Here is a 17,401-nt window from a genome sequence, read left to right on the forward strand (position 1 = left end):
CACAAGCACAAGATTCAGGAAACCATTACCAGGGTGACCAGAACTAGTTAGACTAGGGTCAAGATGAGGACCAGGTGAACTACAACAGCCCAGGAAAGGAGAAGTCCCAATGCCTAAATGTACAGATGGACTTAGAAGAGAAGGAAGAAGACTGGGAGCAGGTGGGCTCTATGTGGGTCTAAGCCACATGTATTAGGATATCCCTTTTGTGAATGATTCTTATTCATGCTTCTTATGCTGCCAACCCAGTGAAACTCCCCAACCTCTTCAGCCCACATACAGAACTGGTAAGTGTTTGCTGAAAAATCAAAGCATGAAAAGTAAGTAAAAAGTCAGGACAGTTACACTCTGATCTTTGAGTGATGCAAGACGCTATATGATACTAGCACAGTAGTCTGAGGGTAGATCTGAGAACATAGGGACTGAAACTTGGCAGAGGAGTTTAAATGTGAATGGATTAAAATGCCCGTGGTATGTAAAGGATGGCAGAAGGAGATTGAGAAACTCAGATGGCTGAAGTCAGGTAAAATTGTTAATGGCTAACAAAGGGGTCTAAGGATTATGGCAATCAGAAAAGGGGGGGTTTGGGATCATACGAAGGCTCTGATTAGCAGAAAAGGGGTGATGGAGGCTCTAGATAGATCATCTTAGATGGTGCAAAGTGGGAATCTGTGTCCTCCCCACTATGTATTAGTAATGTGATGGACAGTAGATACAGCTTCCCTACATAGTGAGCATGTATTGGCTGTACTGCTTTGGAAGGAGGGTGGTGACCCCGAACTGAAGTGAGGGAGAAAGCAGAGAAGGCTAACCAAAGAACATATGTGTTGTCCTTTTTAGCAAAGGGCTGCCAAATAGTTCTTTCTGAGTGATGACAAATGGCAGCTGGTAGGAGGAAGGGGTAGAATACAGATTTCTCTTGTAAAAGGTGTCAAAGATTTTAAGCATGGCTGTCCTTTTGTCTGAGCCTGATGACTGCTCAGGAAGGATGATGACAGCTAGATGCTGAGATCTCATACTTCAATGTTTTCTTGTGTTGGATTCACAAACCTTCCAAACTCCGAATTCCACAAACTCCATGCATACGGAAAACCAGATCCGGCTGTTGAGCCTTCTTCTACATTGCTCCTAAAGCAAGGAACGACCTGTCGCTACACATAAGAGCCTCCTCCTCACTTCTTGAATTACGCAGGAAATTGAAGACATGGCTTTTCGAGTAGTACCACTAGGCCCGAGGTGTACCTAGACTCACACCTGCTCAGCACCAAGATACCCTCCCTGATGGTAGTGCACTCTACAAATGTGCATAACATAACGCAGCATAACATACTTCTGCTTGGAGCCAGCAATAACACTACTGTTGCGAGAGGTATCACCTAGCGCAAAAACCTGTGTCTGAGTTACAGCCCAAAAATAATAATTGAAAGAGAATCATCCCAAATCAGTTCTGAAACCTTAATTCTTGATCCATATCACCTATCCAGAAAAGGAGTATTAAAGTGGAACTTTGAAATGATTGAACTGTAGGTAACAATAATGTTGGTAACAGAATGTCTTAATTTATTTTGTGTCTTATTTCTTGCAATATGTGTAATGCAGTTAAAGAATAAAAATGTATGTGAATTTCTTTTCTTCTGATTTACTGGGGAAATTAATTCATATTCCAATGACATTCAGTACAATTAATTATAGCCTCAATCTTTTGCGTGTCAATTCTTGACAGAATATTTTCTCTGATGGCATGACAGAGTAGTGGCTGTTGAAGGAACAACTTTATATTGTCACTCTGTTTAGAGTAAAACCTTTCTGTCAGGCACAAGATAAAAAAAACACAATGACCACATCACCCTAGAGCAATATTCCTAGCATGTGAGACTCTTAGATTTTTTGCATTCCAAATACAAACTCTTGCTTTGAGAGTTATTTTTTAAAACAAAATATGTTTGAAAAGTTTGCAGTCTGATGGTACTATCTTTCGAACGTGTCGTGCATAGACAAGAACTGCCATGACAGCAGTTGCTGTCAATGTAAGATATTGTCCATAGGACCAGAAAACAACTCTAAATGTGTCTAGCTGAGATCCCTCAGAATGGTAGAGGTAATGCCCTATGCCATCCTGGCAGAGTTGACTCAGTCCTGAAAACTCTACACCAGGCTCCTTGTTTTCCTTCATGAGATTGGAATGAAGTCTCTCAATTATACTGTGTTGGTCACTTAATAAGGGGCCCTACTGGGATACAACATTTCCAGTTGATTCATAAATGTATATGCAGAATTTGCGACCACTTTTTACGAATGTAATAATAATACTTCAGTTATGTCCTTTCATAAGGAGAAGGATGCTAATTATGTTCACTGTTTAGTTTAGACAGCAGCCGGATAAATACTGAAGTTCCTCAGCTATCTGCATGGCTACTGGTCACGTTGTGCGCATGGACTGCTATTTAGCCAGCCATTAGGTAACTAAGGAAGTTTCTTTTCACGTTATTTGTTATTTGCAAGGCCACTGGTGTTACAGTACATAAATTCTATTATTTAGCCTGCTGCTGGTTAAATATTGAAATTTATTTCCTACTTGCCAGGCGACTGGGCAAATTATAAAAAATACCGTTCTTTAACTGGCAGCCAGATAAGTAATTAAGTGTATTTGCTATTTGCATGGCTGCTGCATTAACAGTTCAGAATTAGTACTATGTAGCCAATGGCGAGTCAAGAGTTATGTTGTCTGCTAATTGCACAGCTGCTGGCCAAACAGTGCATAATCTTTAATGTTTAGTGAGAGACTGGGTGAAGTTTTTCTGCTATTCGCACACCCGCCAGCCATACAGTACAGAATCTCAACTATTTAGCCAGCCGTCAGGCTTATAGTGTTGTATTTCTGCTATTTGCAAGGCCGTTGGCAACACAGTGCAGCATCTCTATTACTTGGGGAGCAGCTGGGTAAATAGTGAAGTTTTTCTGCTATTGACACTGCTGCCAGCGAAACAGTGCAGAATGTCTACTATTTAGCCAGTGGCTGGTTAAGAGGTGACGTTTTTGGGCTATTTGCATGGCCGCCAGCGAAACAGTACAGAATGTCTACTTTTTAGCCAGGGAACAGGGTAAACAGTGAAGGTTTCTGCTATTTGCATGACCACCGCCAAACAGTGCAGAATCTCTACCGCTTAGCCAGTGGCTGGATAAATAGTGAGGTTTTTCTACTATTTGCACAGCCGCTGTCCAAACAGAGCAGAATCTCTACGATTTAGCTATTGGCTGGGTAGGTAAGTTTTTCTGCTATTTGGATAGCCATCAGTCAAACAGTGCAGAATCTCTACAATTTAGCAAGTGGACAGGTAAATAAGAACTTTTTTCTGCTGCTTGCACAGCGGCTGGCTAAACAGTGCAGAAACTCTACTATTCGGGCAGAGGCTGGGTAAATAGCTACTACCTATTCAGAAATATGCATTACACTTGTAGAATTTTTTAAACACTCAAAGGTGAGGCCTCATCTATCATGTCAATTGAGGAAAGGGGTATGATGTGGCTCCAGAGAGTGAAGTGCTTCAATTCTCACAAAATGGAAGTTCACAGTAAATACTCACGAACTGCACTATACAGGCCAGTTGAGCAGGTCATTACCTGCGTTAATGAATGCAATGAAGATTCCACCAGATTTTGCTGACACAAATGGCTTTGACTGCTTTTGTTGGCAATTGGCTTCACAACTGATGCTACAACTGTGTTTACTCTTAAGGTTTGAAGTAATTAATTTAAAATGGTAGTTTGACAAGCCGCAATGTACAGCAAACAGTATTTTGCCAATATATGTCAACATAAAGAATGACTAATAGTTTATTAATATATTCCTTTGGCCATGAACCATAAACACAGCCAAAACAATTTTGAAAGCAAGAAAGACTATTATGTAAAGTATTCTTCAGCAAAATGTAGTTAACTTCACAGTGAGGTAAAAATCAACAATGTAGCACAACCTCTAAACAGTAACTTGCCATTTCAGATAAATAAATGTAGGTTTTAGGTTTATTTTATGTAGTAGCTTATGCTGAGTTTTCCATCTGTCTAAACCATCTTCCATTCTTTCAAAGTAATATAACTAAGCCACATTGAAATAGTGACCTGTCCATGACCACGCTTTTGTCAAGCATGAAAGTCAAGATAAGCACTTGTGTCTCCTTGCCCACAGATTACAGCTCAAGTACTGCACCATATTTCCACCCCAATGTGCAAAATGTCAAATTAAAGAGCAATGTTGAACACACATGAATAGGCAGCTAATATCTGCAATTAGAAATTTGCACACATATTTTATTAAATTCCTAAAGTAAGTTGACAGACCAATGGCATCAAATCCTAGCTTGCCAATTTGCTCGGCTTGATGGACTATTAGTCCATGCTAATGGTAACATAATTAAAAGATATACCTTCTGCACAACCCGGAGAGAGAATATCCAAACCAAAGAAACTGCCAGATAAATATAGTATTCCAGTTCAGAGCAAATGTCCAGCCGGCAGGAGTAAATTCTGTATCAAATTTGTTTGATATATTTCCCACTGATTGCAAAAATATACCTAAGGAAGAGAGAAAAATAGGCACAATGAACGTCAACCAATAAAGTTCCAAAACAGATTGTATTATCTGCTAATTTAACAATACAATGTACATGAATGGCATTAAACCTTACAATGCAAGTCTAGATAACCAAATACTACCAGAAAATAAACAGATTTAGGTAAATTACATTGTGTGTAACATAAGGCCAGATTTAGACCCTAGCGGACAGAGTACCAACCGTCAATATGGCAAAGGACTTGAAGTTCACCACCCCGATGGACTGCAGTCTGTCCTATTTAGAGATGACCACTGCCACTATTATTGGTCCCTTCAACACACTAAAAGTTAGGTGGATGGCCACTGCCGGTTTTGATGGCCTCCCCACAAACGTAAGTTTTTTCCCGGGGTGAGAATTTATAAGAACAAAAACTCAAGGAACTCTACACCCTGACAACTTTCTTCCATGGTGTGGGGAACTATTGTTTCCTGTGCCTCATTGCCACGTATCCCGTGGTCACAACTGACAAGACCCACCACACCATCCACTTGAAAAAGAGTGAGATTTGTGATGGCTTTACTCTGACAGCCTCTCTGTCGTGCCATCAAATGTAGCTTTCTGTCGACAGAGCCTCCATCTGCAGGGAGGGCAGATCATCAGTGTGGTAGACTGGGTAAGCTGTCATGTTAACTATGAAGTACCTTCCGTCAAACTCTAAATCACCCATGCAACACTTTGTAATATTGGTGTGCTCCTTAATATGAGTCTATCGAGCATTGCAAAGAAGCAAAACATTTCTTAAAAACTGCAATTCTTTTATTTTTCTACACTAGTTGGCCGCAAAAGCATGCATTATAAAGCTTTACAATTCTATGGCCCAATGATCCATTGGTGATAACATTCAAATTGCTTACATTCTTAAAGGTAAGGACATCAAATTGTTCTAGTCCTCTCAAGTTTCAATGGCTGAGAGTACATAGGGAAAAACAAATCCATGAAGCGCATTTCTACTGCAGACAACTAACCCCCACGAGCTGCTGTTTTAAACTTTTTATGGCTACACATGAACTTATTCCAAGGTAGTTTATTTTTATTTCTTTTTGGGTCAAGTATCAACATGTTGTATTTTGGCCACTTTAGAGCATCAGTTCCACAATGTTACAGAATCTGGAGTTTTAACTATTGGTTGGTTAAATGAGGACACTGCCCATTGGTTTTGAATGGAAAAGAATGAACCGTGAAAGGCTTCTGACTTATTGTGGCTCAGTCTCTCACTTGAGAACAGGTGTTTTTGGTCTGGTCAACCTACAACACAAAATTAATCTTAAAATCTGACAACAAGAAGTTGGTGCAGTAAACAAGAAGGCCTGGCAGACTTTCCAAATGACGTTCAAGCGAGTTACAGAGGTGGGCAGCCTGTATCTTTATAGATTTGCCTCTGGGCTTTCTGCCTGTTTTTGGTGCCTCAAACTGTCCTGTCACTGAAGGACCCAATCTTTTGGATGAAAAAGTATTTGGGTGCCCACCTTGTGTAACTATTTCACTATTGCATGTCTTTACCAGGGAGCAAGCGGAATTAATTTGGCCATATACTGTTCGATAATTTTTTCTCAATGGCAAGCAAAACCTTGATAGCTTATTTTCATTCCTCTAAAATTCCTACATTCCTATTTTCAAGCCACTCAACTCCGATACCTTGTTGAGTGGTCGCAGGGGAGTCGGAAAAGCTGAGGCTCTTTATTGATAGGGTGATTGCTGGGATACACTTGTGGAAGGTGCACTCTCTTCCTAGGCCCCAACGGCCCTAGGGACCATACAGTTCTCCTGTTACAAAGTTGTTACTTCAGGTGTGGGATGAGGTGGCAGCCCTCACTACCTTCCGCCCTCCATTGACACAAATTCTATATAATCCGGACTTCACCCCTGGTTAGGACCAGTCAGAATTTCACTGCTGGCGGGAGAGGGGTGTCACTACATCGATCATCTTTTTGGGGTGGAGGGGATCCTTCTCTTTGGAGCATTGCAAGAGAGCTTCGACTTGTCAGAACCCGAGCGCCATAGTTATCTCCAAGTTAGACGCTGGGTGACAATGTCCGTTGAGCCCCAGTTTTCATCAACAGGTAACATTCTCTGATAAATGGCTGCTCACAAAGCATACGGACAAGGGCATGATATCAGATCTCTATTGCACATTATTGACCGCACTCTCTCTCACGAACCCATCAGGGCAAGTTCGTTGGGAAAGGGAAATAGGTAGGGTACTCTACCCTAAAGAGTGGAGGGAGAACTGTTATAAAGCTAGAACCACGACTTGCAACATCATGATCACTGAAACTGTAGTCAAATTGACTACCTATTAGTTTCACACACTTCATAGACTTCACAGGTGCTACCCCACATGTTCAGCTGTCTGCTGGAGACAGTGCGGCCAGAAAGGTACACTACTCCATATTCTTTGGACTGCCCCAAAGTGAGGCCATTCTGGGAACAGGTACTGCAAGACATTGACATACATATGGAGATACAATGACCACGTTTCATGGTATACACGATACTGGGATTGTCCAATCCTATTAGTTTCCCACTCAAATCGCACAGGGATCGATGCACTGAGCTAGCTCTAGGAGCAGCACACCAGGTAATCTTGACACACTGGGCCTCGGCAACGATTCACACTCATTTAGCCTGGATCCATAGCCTCTGGCACGTCTTAGGCATAGAAAAGCCTTCTCTGGTTCATACACAACAGGAGACACATATTGGGAACTGTGGAAACCATTCATTATATTATTGTCCCAGGAGTTCGGGAACTTACGTGCCCTAGATACCTGAGGTTGCTGAGACTAGTCGAAACAATCCCAACCAACGGATCCAATCACAGAGACGTTTAGTGAACACAGACATTCTTTCCCATCTCAATCACGGGCTTAGGTGTCCCAGGGGAGTGGGTGTGTGTGTGGGGGCGGGATGGGGGAGGAAGGGGAGGTTTTTTTGTATGTTCTCAAAATTTGTTGAAAATGCTTGATTTATGCTTCTGATAGATGTCTGATGTGATGGTGTACTCTCTTTAATAAAAAGATTTAAAGCTAACATTCCTACATTCCTCTTTATCAGCATCACAAGTTGAATTTTCGTGCCAATGATGACAGCATTACTTGGAGTGGATAGGTGTGTATAAAACATAATGCTCATGGACGTAAGTATTTGAGAAGGGTGTGCGAAGTGCCATATAGGTTTGTAATGATTAAGGGCATGAGATTACTCTTCATCTGGCCAAGCATGAGGCTATCTGCAGAGGCAGATGGCCACCAACCAGTAGTAGATCTGTTTGAAACACTTGGGAATCTGTCTGCACACTGGCTTTCCAGTCAGTGAGGAAGTTAAAATCACCTGAGCCTTGGAATTGTCTAAATGGTGAAGAGAATATGCAGATGGAATATGCAAGTAAGAGGCCCAACTTCCCCTCTGTTCCCTGCACACACCACTGAGTTCCCTTTTTCCAGGCAGCTCCTGCGCCCCTCTTTTCAGACCACATCAAGATACCCTCTCTCGCAGCAGTTCAATGGTAAGCATACGGGCACAACAGCAATTGTGAGTCAATCTCTCTTTATTAGCATGAATTTGGAATTGTAAATAATACAAAATAATACAATAATCAATATGCAATCATTAAAAGATGTTTAAAAACATAAAGCAGCACTCTTATTCCTTTAAAATCACCAGTTTCCATATTTCACACTACATATTCAGTCCCATATAAATGCTGTAAACTACAAAGAGACAAATTTATCATTTGTTAGGTGACAAACTATGGGACAATCATCCTATACTTAGGACAATGATGCTTCATCATACCAAAAGAGCAAAAACACTGACGATTATACAAAGAAACACCAACATAATTAGTTGCATCATACCAAAAGAGCAAAAACACTGATGATTATACAAAGAAACACCAACATAATTAGTTGCATCATACCAAAAGAGCAAAAACACTGATGATTATACAAAGAAACACCAACATAATTAGTTGTTAGCTTGAGCCTGGGCTGTCAAGCATCTTCATATAACTGACAAGGCAGACATAATTTACTTGGCCACTTCCATACAGACTGCTAGATTATCCGTTCTAAAACAAAGCGCAAGTGCTTTAGTCAAGTTACAATCGAGAACTGCTTAAAAAGTGGCACAAGAGGGGCCTGATTTAGATCTTGGCGTAGGGGAATATTCTGTCATAAATGTGATGCATATCCCGTCCGCCACATTACGATCCCATCGCTCTCTACTTGGATCGTAATACAGCAGATGGGACATCGATCAAGTTTGTTACGGTGTAACCTCTCTGCCGAGATCTAAATCAGGACCTAAGTACTTTTGTACAAAACAGAAAGAAGCGTGTTAGTGTCTCCCACCAGGGCGTACTGAGAACTTAAAACAGCTGTGGCAAAAATGATAAATTCAGTCCCCATTTACAAAATGAGCAACTATTTCAAGTTGCCGCCGGGAGCACGAAACGTGCAACACCACTCCTGGAGGCTGAAACCGCTCTCCAATTCTCAAAACCGGCCTCCTGCGGCTCCAGCCTCCTGCGGGATTGCCCACATGTCAGGCTGATTAATTCAGCCCTGTCTCCCACCCTCCAAACTTACAATCACAGCAATTGGTCCCAAAACAGCTAATCGCAAACTTGGCAGGACACACTCTGGTACGCAGAGTACGTAAGCAGAATTTTAAATACAAAGTGGGATGTGCATCAGGGCAATTTTGTTAAGATATTTTTCATCCTTCAATCTTTAGCCCACCATTCTGCTTGAACAACCTTGATGTAGACCAATAGAGCGTAAGCTCACTTCACAGAGCCCTATAAATATCTAGCACCACATTATGGTCTCTATTTCCCATGGCCTGATTATTCAGAAGATTTTCCTCTACGGACTCCATCAGCATGTTGCTGAGTAGGTATCCACATTTTACAGCTCTCCCGCAGCTACCTAGAATGATGGTTACAACATAACACAGAGGACTTTTAACCCCTGTCACTATTACACACTTAAAGCACAGAGGGTTGCGATCACTCTTAGGACACTGAAGTTCTTGCATGTCCATCACCAGTTCCCACTGGTTGTTTTGCAATAGGATACAGTCAATGATGCTACTTCTCATATTGCTTTGGAATATAGGAGCTGCAGGGTTATCCGAAGTGGTTTGGACACTTAGGAACCTTAGATTTAAACTGGAGGGGAAGCTAGCGAAGGATCTCCCTTTACTATGTCTGCTGAATGGAATACAGCAGGCAATATCAGGCAAAAGGAATACCCCAGATCTCCTCCTCTTCACTCGCTGCTCGTCCCATATACATTTGGGTGGGTGAATATTAAAATCTCAACAGACTATCAGATAAAGCAGGTCGCCAGAGTTCAACTTGACCTTTATTCCATGGATGACTTCTCATAGTACTGCCAATTGATCCTCAGATTTACCCTATTGGTCAGGCTTAAAATAGATGTTGATAACATCTATGATGGCATGTTGGGCCTTGTGAGCCTTCGTAAGTCTTGCATGTAACATACATAATGAAGTTGTGCATGAAGAAACCTTTGATACCATATCAACCAGTTTTGTTGAGATACAGGTAGAGAAGCTCCACCACCAATCTCTCTCTACTGGACCTAATTGCTTTAGTGGCAAAACGCATATAGTCTGGGGGCACCGACGCAGTGATAGTACCATCCACAGCCCAAGTCTCTTGAAAATAGCGAATCTCCTTGGAACTAACAAATGCTACCCAGTCATAATCCTAACATTTTGATTGTAGGCTGGCTATATTCCCAGACATAATAGTAATCCTGCTAGTTTTATGCTGCAGAGTACCTCCAGGTCGACTTGTACAAATTTGACAGGAAACTGGGTGTTCTTTTAGCTAAATTGTCAAGGCTGAGATGGAATAAGCTTTGTAACCTGCTGTATTAGAGCTGTTCAGGCAGCCAGTGCCAATTAATGCCACCATCTACTGCAGCTTTAAGGCTCCTCTCCCAATTGATAACAACAGCTCTATTGCTGTTTTCTCCCCTGGTAACTGTCATTTTATGGTTTTCTTAGGACAACCGGAGTCAGTTTGTACAGTCCCTCTGGTTTTCAGGGGTGGGGGAGCTTGCATATCTTGTTGCTCCAGGTTTCCCTGGCCCAACTCTGTGTGGCATTCTTGCCACAATGCTATGCTCCAATGCCATCTATGGGGGACCATTTCTAAACCCCTCATGTGCAGATGGTTCATGTTATCAATGATCAGCTTTGAAATAACTGATGTATTAAACTCCACATCACAATATACCTCACTCTTACCAGCCTGGGACCTGGGGCTAGTGTGCACACAGGGATTAACTAATTTAATATTTTGTGAGGTTATCAGACTAAGGGCCTCATTTATAAGGCCGGTGGAGCAGGGTGGCGCAGCAAGTGCCTTGCTGCTCTGGCCTGCGCTACCGTAAAAGAGCAGGAATGTGCTGTTTCTACAAGATACAGCGCATTTCTGTCCTCTCCAGCTGCGCTGGCACACAAATTCCTGCCTACCGCCAACGCAGGCGCCTCTGAGATTGTGTAGGAATCTGACGCATTCCCAGAGTTGTATATCTGGAAATATGTCAGATTCCTTCGGGTTCCATGGGTGTTGCGTGGGAACTGGCCAAGCAACACCCATGGAATGCCCCTTTCACGCAAGGGGTAAATATTTACAAGGCCATGAAAAGCGACGCAAGGTGGCTTTCCGTGGTCTGGTAAATATGGGTTGGCACACTGCGCCACTAGAGCATAAAAAAAATTATGCTCCGGTGGCGCAGTGTGCCGCTAGGCCTTGTAAATGAGGCCCTAAGTGCCCCAAAACACTTCTAGTAGGCACGCTCAATTTAATGGTGCTGGACATACTGGATCAAGGAATACATTATTACAAATAAATGTTGTCAGTGCCTGAGGAGTCAATGAGTAATTCTTAGCTATCCCTAGACGTTGAGTTCCTGCTACTGTTCTAGCTGGATCAGGCAGGAAAGCCCTCGCAAATGGGTTTAATGGTGCAGACCTCCTACCATTTTGCCCACTTTACTCTCTACCACAATTTTCCAGAGTCGCTATCTTCGATTACACTTGATGGCGTCCCTGGCTGGGTGGCAGTGTCTTCTGGAACATTTCCTGCATCTGAGGTTAAAAACCCTTGTTCTTCTTTCCTTTTTTGTGTGCGCTTCCAAGCCAATCTAGCTTTCTTAATTCTCTTAACTTTCTTCTTCCTTTTGCTCCCTTTACTTCATCCAGGCCTGCAGTAGACATTGCTCATTGCTTTGTTCATCTAATAAAAATCTTTTGAAGGTGCTAAAGACTCTTCTCTATCACTATCTTTTTTCTTTATGTCAATAAACCAGACTTGCATAAACACTGCTTTGTTCTTATCTTGTGCAGCTAATAAAAAAATAGAAAGATGCTAAAGAGTCTTATCTCCAGTTACTTTTTTTTCTTGGTGTCTGAAACTCAGGCCTGCAATTTTTTCTTGGTGTCTGAAACCCAGGCATGCAGTACACATTGCTTTGCTCTTGTTCAACTAATAAAAGACTTTGAAAGATGCTGAAGATTTGTCTCTATAGCAATCTTTGTCTCTTGATGTCAACAAGCCAGGCGTGCAGTAAACACTGCTTTGTTCTTATATTGTGCGGCAAATACAAATGTGGAAAGGTGCTGAAGATTCTTCTCTTCAGCTACTCTTTCTTGGCATTAATAAAGCAGGCCTGCAGGACACATTCCTTTCTTTTTGTTCAAGTAATAAAAAACTTCGTAGGATGCTGAAGATACTTCTCTGCGTTTTCCTTTTTTTGGTGTCAGTCACGAAACAGATACCTGCATTTGGGATTTCACCAGCAACAGTCACTAAATATATATTCATTGCAACTGCATACAAACCATTTCAGTGAGAGACTTGACACTGCCTGGTGTCCACTAATCTCCTGTAATCTGGGGTACAGCCTGAGAGGGCAACTCTGATGCAGTTATTATAAATGTTCATCAGCCAGACGTGTTTGAAACTTAGATTTTACAAAGTTCATATCAGAGGACACTGATTCACATAGATAAGTAGAGCCAAATGGAAAAATGTTTCATTGCACATGTGTGGATGTTCTTATACTTTTCAGCATCCACAAGACTCTAGAAATTAATGTCAAATTGCCTTGCTTTCAATTCAATCTCATTATGAAGTGTGACAATCTCCATTTCCATTGTGGCATGTTGATTGGTCCCTGGTCCTCCTTGTTATTTTAAAGATCTTTCTTGCCCTCATCCATTGTGCAACCACCTGTGATGCCTTCCAATCCACTCTAGCTTGGGTGCTTTGGCCCCTGCCTCATTACTCATGGTCACAAGACTAGGAGGGCAACTCAATAGGGGACTCCTTTGGGAACCTCCTGGAGATGATAGCATATTCGTGACACAGGCTACAGCTGCAAGGGCATGGTTCTGGTATTAGAGGTCTCGTCTCACCCTACCACCGACACCAAAGTATTCCTGCTCTGCAGCCACTTGGGCAGTTCCCATCGGTCACTGGCCTGCTGTTAGATTGTAACAGGTCATGATTAGAACAGTACTGGCACCATAACGAAAACTGAACAGGCTGAGACACAGCTGAAAGTCAGTACAAGTTCACAATCCCAGCAGCAGCGCTAATAAAGATCGGGAGAATCCTAGTTAGACCAGGACGAGTCGGGTGCTGCAACGGGGGTCAGTCTGGCTGCCAGCCTTAGAAGAACTGATATCTGATCGCAGCATGAGCACCCCAGCCACTGATTAAAATTGCCCACAGGTGGTTCCACTCACACTGCACAGGATATGAAGCTGTCCAAGTTTCAGCTCCGATCTCCACATTTTTTGCTCTGTATGGCCCTCAGTTACTGCCAACATGGAGGCAGCCAGGAGGAGATAGAGAGGGAAGTGCATTGAATGTGCCTTTATGACACTATGGGACAGTATAAAAGACTTTGACTTTGACTAGAGGATTATGAGCACTTTAGGCACTAGTGAGATCCTTTTGAAGAGTTAAAGCATAACACACTACTTAATGCACTTCTTCCAGGTTACTCATTACCAGCAGCGGGTGACACCGAGCAGCAGTCCATACTAGTCAGGCTGCTGTGCACTAGCCGCAGACTGAGTGGGCCGGGCTACCCCCCATCGAGTGCAAGCCACACCCAGATTAACGCATTGCCAAGGGGGTTGCTGTGCCTAATGCACTCACCCTCAACATGGCTCCTTTCTTTTACTTGCTTCCCCTATTCCACTCTTCCTGTATCCTGTTGCCTGGCCACAAGTGGGCACCAATGCAGCTCCAGACACCACAAGTTCTTCTCCTGCTCTCTATCTTGTAGCCTGCAGCCAGCAAACTCTCAAAAGCAGGCAGGACGGTACATAGTCGAGCAGGCATGCAGGTGAATGGGTGAGTGGGTGCACTCCTGTGGCTGCCAGTGGGGAGGGGGCATACTCATGGTGACTCCTGGGGCCACACAAGCAACCGGACAACTGCCAGGCAACTCTTCTTACTGCGATGAGCACCAAGTCCTGAGCTCCCACAAATTCCAACAAACTCCTTGCAAGCTCCTGCTCGCCCACTGCGTTGTGTCAACCCCAGTGCATCACGTCCTCGATTGTGAGTCAGATCTTTTGTTGTTAAGATTGTGAATTAAGTAAATTTGTAACAACTGCTGTGTCAGAACCTTTTCTAAACAAGTAATTGTTTATAAAACCATACACTCTTTATGAGGCTTCTCTACTGTATTTTCACATTTACTGCATTGTTTGTGAATGATTCAGCTGTAGAGAAGGCTGTGAAACAAAATCTATCCATTTTCTTTTCTTATTAGATCACAGTGCTTATTAGTTTCCTCTTGCTACCATATTTCTTTATTTGATGGGAGTGCCTAGATCCTCCATGCTAAGAAGCATTCTCTGAACATTAAAAAATGTCAGTACGATGGGCTAAATCCAGGAGCATCTTTACTTCTATCACCTTTCATGGACTCTCAGGGACGGATATAGGGTTTGGTTCTAAATGAAAATCTTCCAGTTTCAGGAGTAAACTCTAATATAGAGTAAAATCCACAAGCTGAATATGCATCACAACCAATCCTTCACAGTGGAAAAAAAAAAAGTGCTAGGGCCCAAAGAATCAATTGGGATGCCGCTGCAGCTTTTACCACATACTGCCCCTCAATGCTGCAAAATGCCAGTACCAATGACCTGGAGGCACTGCTATCATTATTTTTCCAATGTATAATAAATTGCTTAACACATGTTCTCTGCAAAAAATAAGCAGACAGGGCAACCATGTGATGGACTGTCATGAGAAAAGTGCCAATGTTAAGGATTAAGTGCCAGTGCCAAACACCGGCAATGACCAGCACACATTAAGCATTGGCTACAATGCTATTCATGTTTGGAGGAAATGCAGCTGGGGAACACTACTCCATATTTAGAGTTTCCTCCCAAAATTGGAGGATTTTCTGTTACATCCAAACTCTAAATTAGACTCCAAGACTTTGAAGACGACAAGCAGTACAACATTAGGGTCCTACAAAACATCTTTAATTTATTTTATTTATTGAGTACTCATAAGGCTGCTTCAGACCACACAGGATCTCGACAAACAGTGGTGGGAGAGTCAAGAAAGTCACCCACGCAAAGCATGACAGTGCATATAGTAGAACAGTGCAGAGTGTCATTTGCAGTCCCTAGTCTTAACAGCCTGGTCACCCCTTCTACTAAGTATAGAACAATAGGATGGTCTTCTGCATCCTTCTAAATTTAAAACAGTGTGGGTCGAGATGGTGTACCTAATGAGGGATAGAGCTCCCTAGGGAAGATCCTTGGTTAGTACTGGAGAGATCTAGTCTTCATAACACCCAAGTGGCTGCTAGGGTTTGGGAACATGTAGCAAAGTTTTTAAGTTGGGAGCTGCATACTGCTTTATGAGTGGAACAGAATGTCATGAAGTTGATGCATTGTTTTGATGGTAATCGGTACAAGGACAAAAGTGTGGTACTCACTTTAGCATAACACAATCCATTTTAGATGTTTTGGAATAATCTGAAAGTTTTTAGGTATGTTTGGTGTACTTCTCCGGCACAATACGAAAGGCACAAAGGCAATGTGATGATTGTATACCAAAAAGAAGTTTCTTGGGGCACCTGTGTGTGTCCATCATTTTTGCACTTGGGCCTTTCCCTCTCACATCTGCCCTCTCTTTAAATTCGTTGTTCTCTCAGCTCAAGGACAAATAATTTTCATTCTTTCTTCATTTTCCCCTCATTCTTTTCCTGTTCTTTTCTACTCTCATAACATTTTCCCACGTATTCTTCCCTCTTTGTTCAAAATTTAACTTCACAAGATGTCTCTCGTCATTGGTTCTCCGTTTTTTTTTTTCCTATTCTCCTTTCATTTTGTCATGAGGCTTATTTGCCTCTTACAGTATATGTATTCTACATTCTACTGTTGTGTGTGTTTGATTTTCATTCCACTTCCAGAGTGGTGTCCATGGTTCTCAATACTCAGTTAATACTAATAGTTCAGAGCTACCGGACGCTTACTTGGTCGTGGACTCATGTCCATTAATAAACTCCTGGCTTCAAACATACTGGAGAATCCTGGTATTATTACTACGTTTGACAATAAAGAGCTTGAGTCCACAGACTTCTCATCTTTTATCCATGAACCTTAATTTCATTTTGGCATCTGCCTCCTACAAAGGTAATTTATATGCAGCGCTTTGACACCGCTTTGTATCAAATGTACTCTTTTCTCTCAAATTACGCTCTGGTAGCAGCGAGCTAATTTTGGGACTTTCGCAGCTCTTTTATTCCTCGCCGTGTTTTAGGGCAGTTGGAAACTGGAGGGTCAGTGCAGCATCAAGGAGGTGCAGCGCACAGCGTCGTAATCAGTGCTCCATCCAGCGTTCTGCCCCACACGCGGCTGTTCAGAGCGCGGCAGGTTGTCACTTGTTGGCAGTCTTTTGACGCTTCTGCCTGTGAAAAGCCACGTGACAGGGGGCGTGGCTGGAGGTCACGCAAGATGGCCGCTGCTCTTTAGAGCTCGTGAGGCTTCAGCACTTCCTGGAAAGAAGGAGATGTTTTCACATCCAAATTATTAATTTCTTCAGCATTTATGAGCACCGGAGCACTGCAGCTGCATAAATATGCCTTTATCTTACAGAGACATCCAGTTTTGAAGTCATTTCAGAGACTTCATGTGAGGGCCTGAGGTAATTATTTATCTGCATCATTTGCATTTCACTCCCTAAGCCTCTGCACAAACCTAATCTTTCACAGAAATGTTTCTATTTGACTTTTAACTACTTGCCTGGATGTGATTCTACAAATCTAGTTTCCTCTGCAATGGAATATTTATTACCTTCTGACAGCCAGCTGAACTTTTGACCTCTCTCTTCAAACACATTTAGCTGAGGTTTTCAACTTTCAGTATTCACTGGCAGCTCTTGTCAAGGAGCTCTTTCAAATTACTCCTCATAACATGGTAAATGCTTTCCTTTGACGGAGGGGATTTTTTTTTCCTTTTCAGAAGGTTCCCTTAAAACTAGTCACTTATTGTTTGACTATGTGCAGTAAAGTGCTTTGCTCTTGTGGTATTCTGTCATGCCTGTTATGAGAGAATAATTTAGGATTTTCTATTTATATATTTTTTATTATATTTTGCTAAGTTGTTGGAAACTTCTGGCAGCAGCTTCTCATTGTAATATAATTTCATCAACTCCTCACATTGCTGGCTTCCTATTACCAAATTGCTGCTGGCTTTTATGGGGAGACCAC

The 17,401-nt window shown here is 42.3% G+C and overlaps 1 protein-coding gene across 3 annotated transcripts in view; it reads right to left on the reverse strand.

Annotated features, from left to right (window-relative positions):
* The window catches only part of LOC138295746 (uncharacterized), a 401,349-nt gene that overhangs the window by 102,795 nt on the left and 281,153 nt on the right, over positions 1-17,401 (reverse strand). For all 3 annotated transcript variants that reach the window (XM_069234243.1, XM_069234245.1, XM_069234244.1), the window contains one exon: positions 4,425-4,572. In XM_069234243.1, coding sequence (XP_069090344.1) covers positions 4,425-4,572 — 148 coding nt within the window. The remainder of the gene's footprint in view (positions 1-4,424; positions 4,573-17,401) is intronic.

The sequence above is a fragment of the Pleurodeles waltl genome, chromosome 5 (genome assembly GCF_031143425.1).
Source record: "Pleurodeles waltl isolate 20211129_DDA chromosome 5, aPleWal1.hap1.20221129, whole genome shotgun sequence".
NCBI lineage: Eukaryota > Metazoa > Chordata > Amphibia > Caudata > Salamandridae > Pleurodeles > Pleurodeles waltl.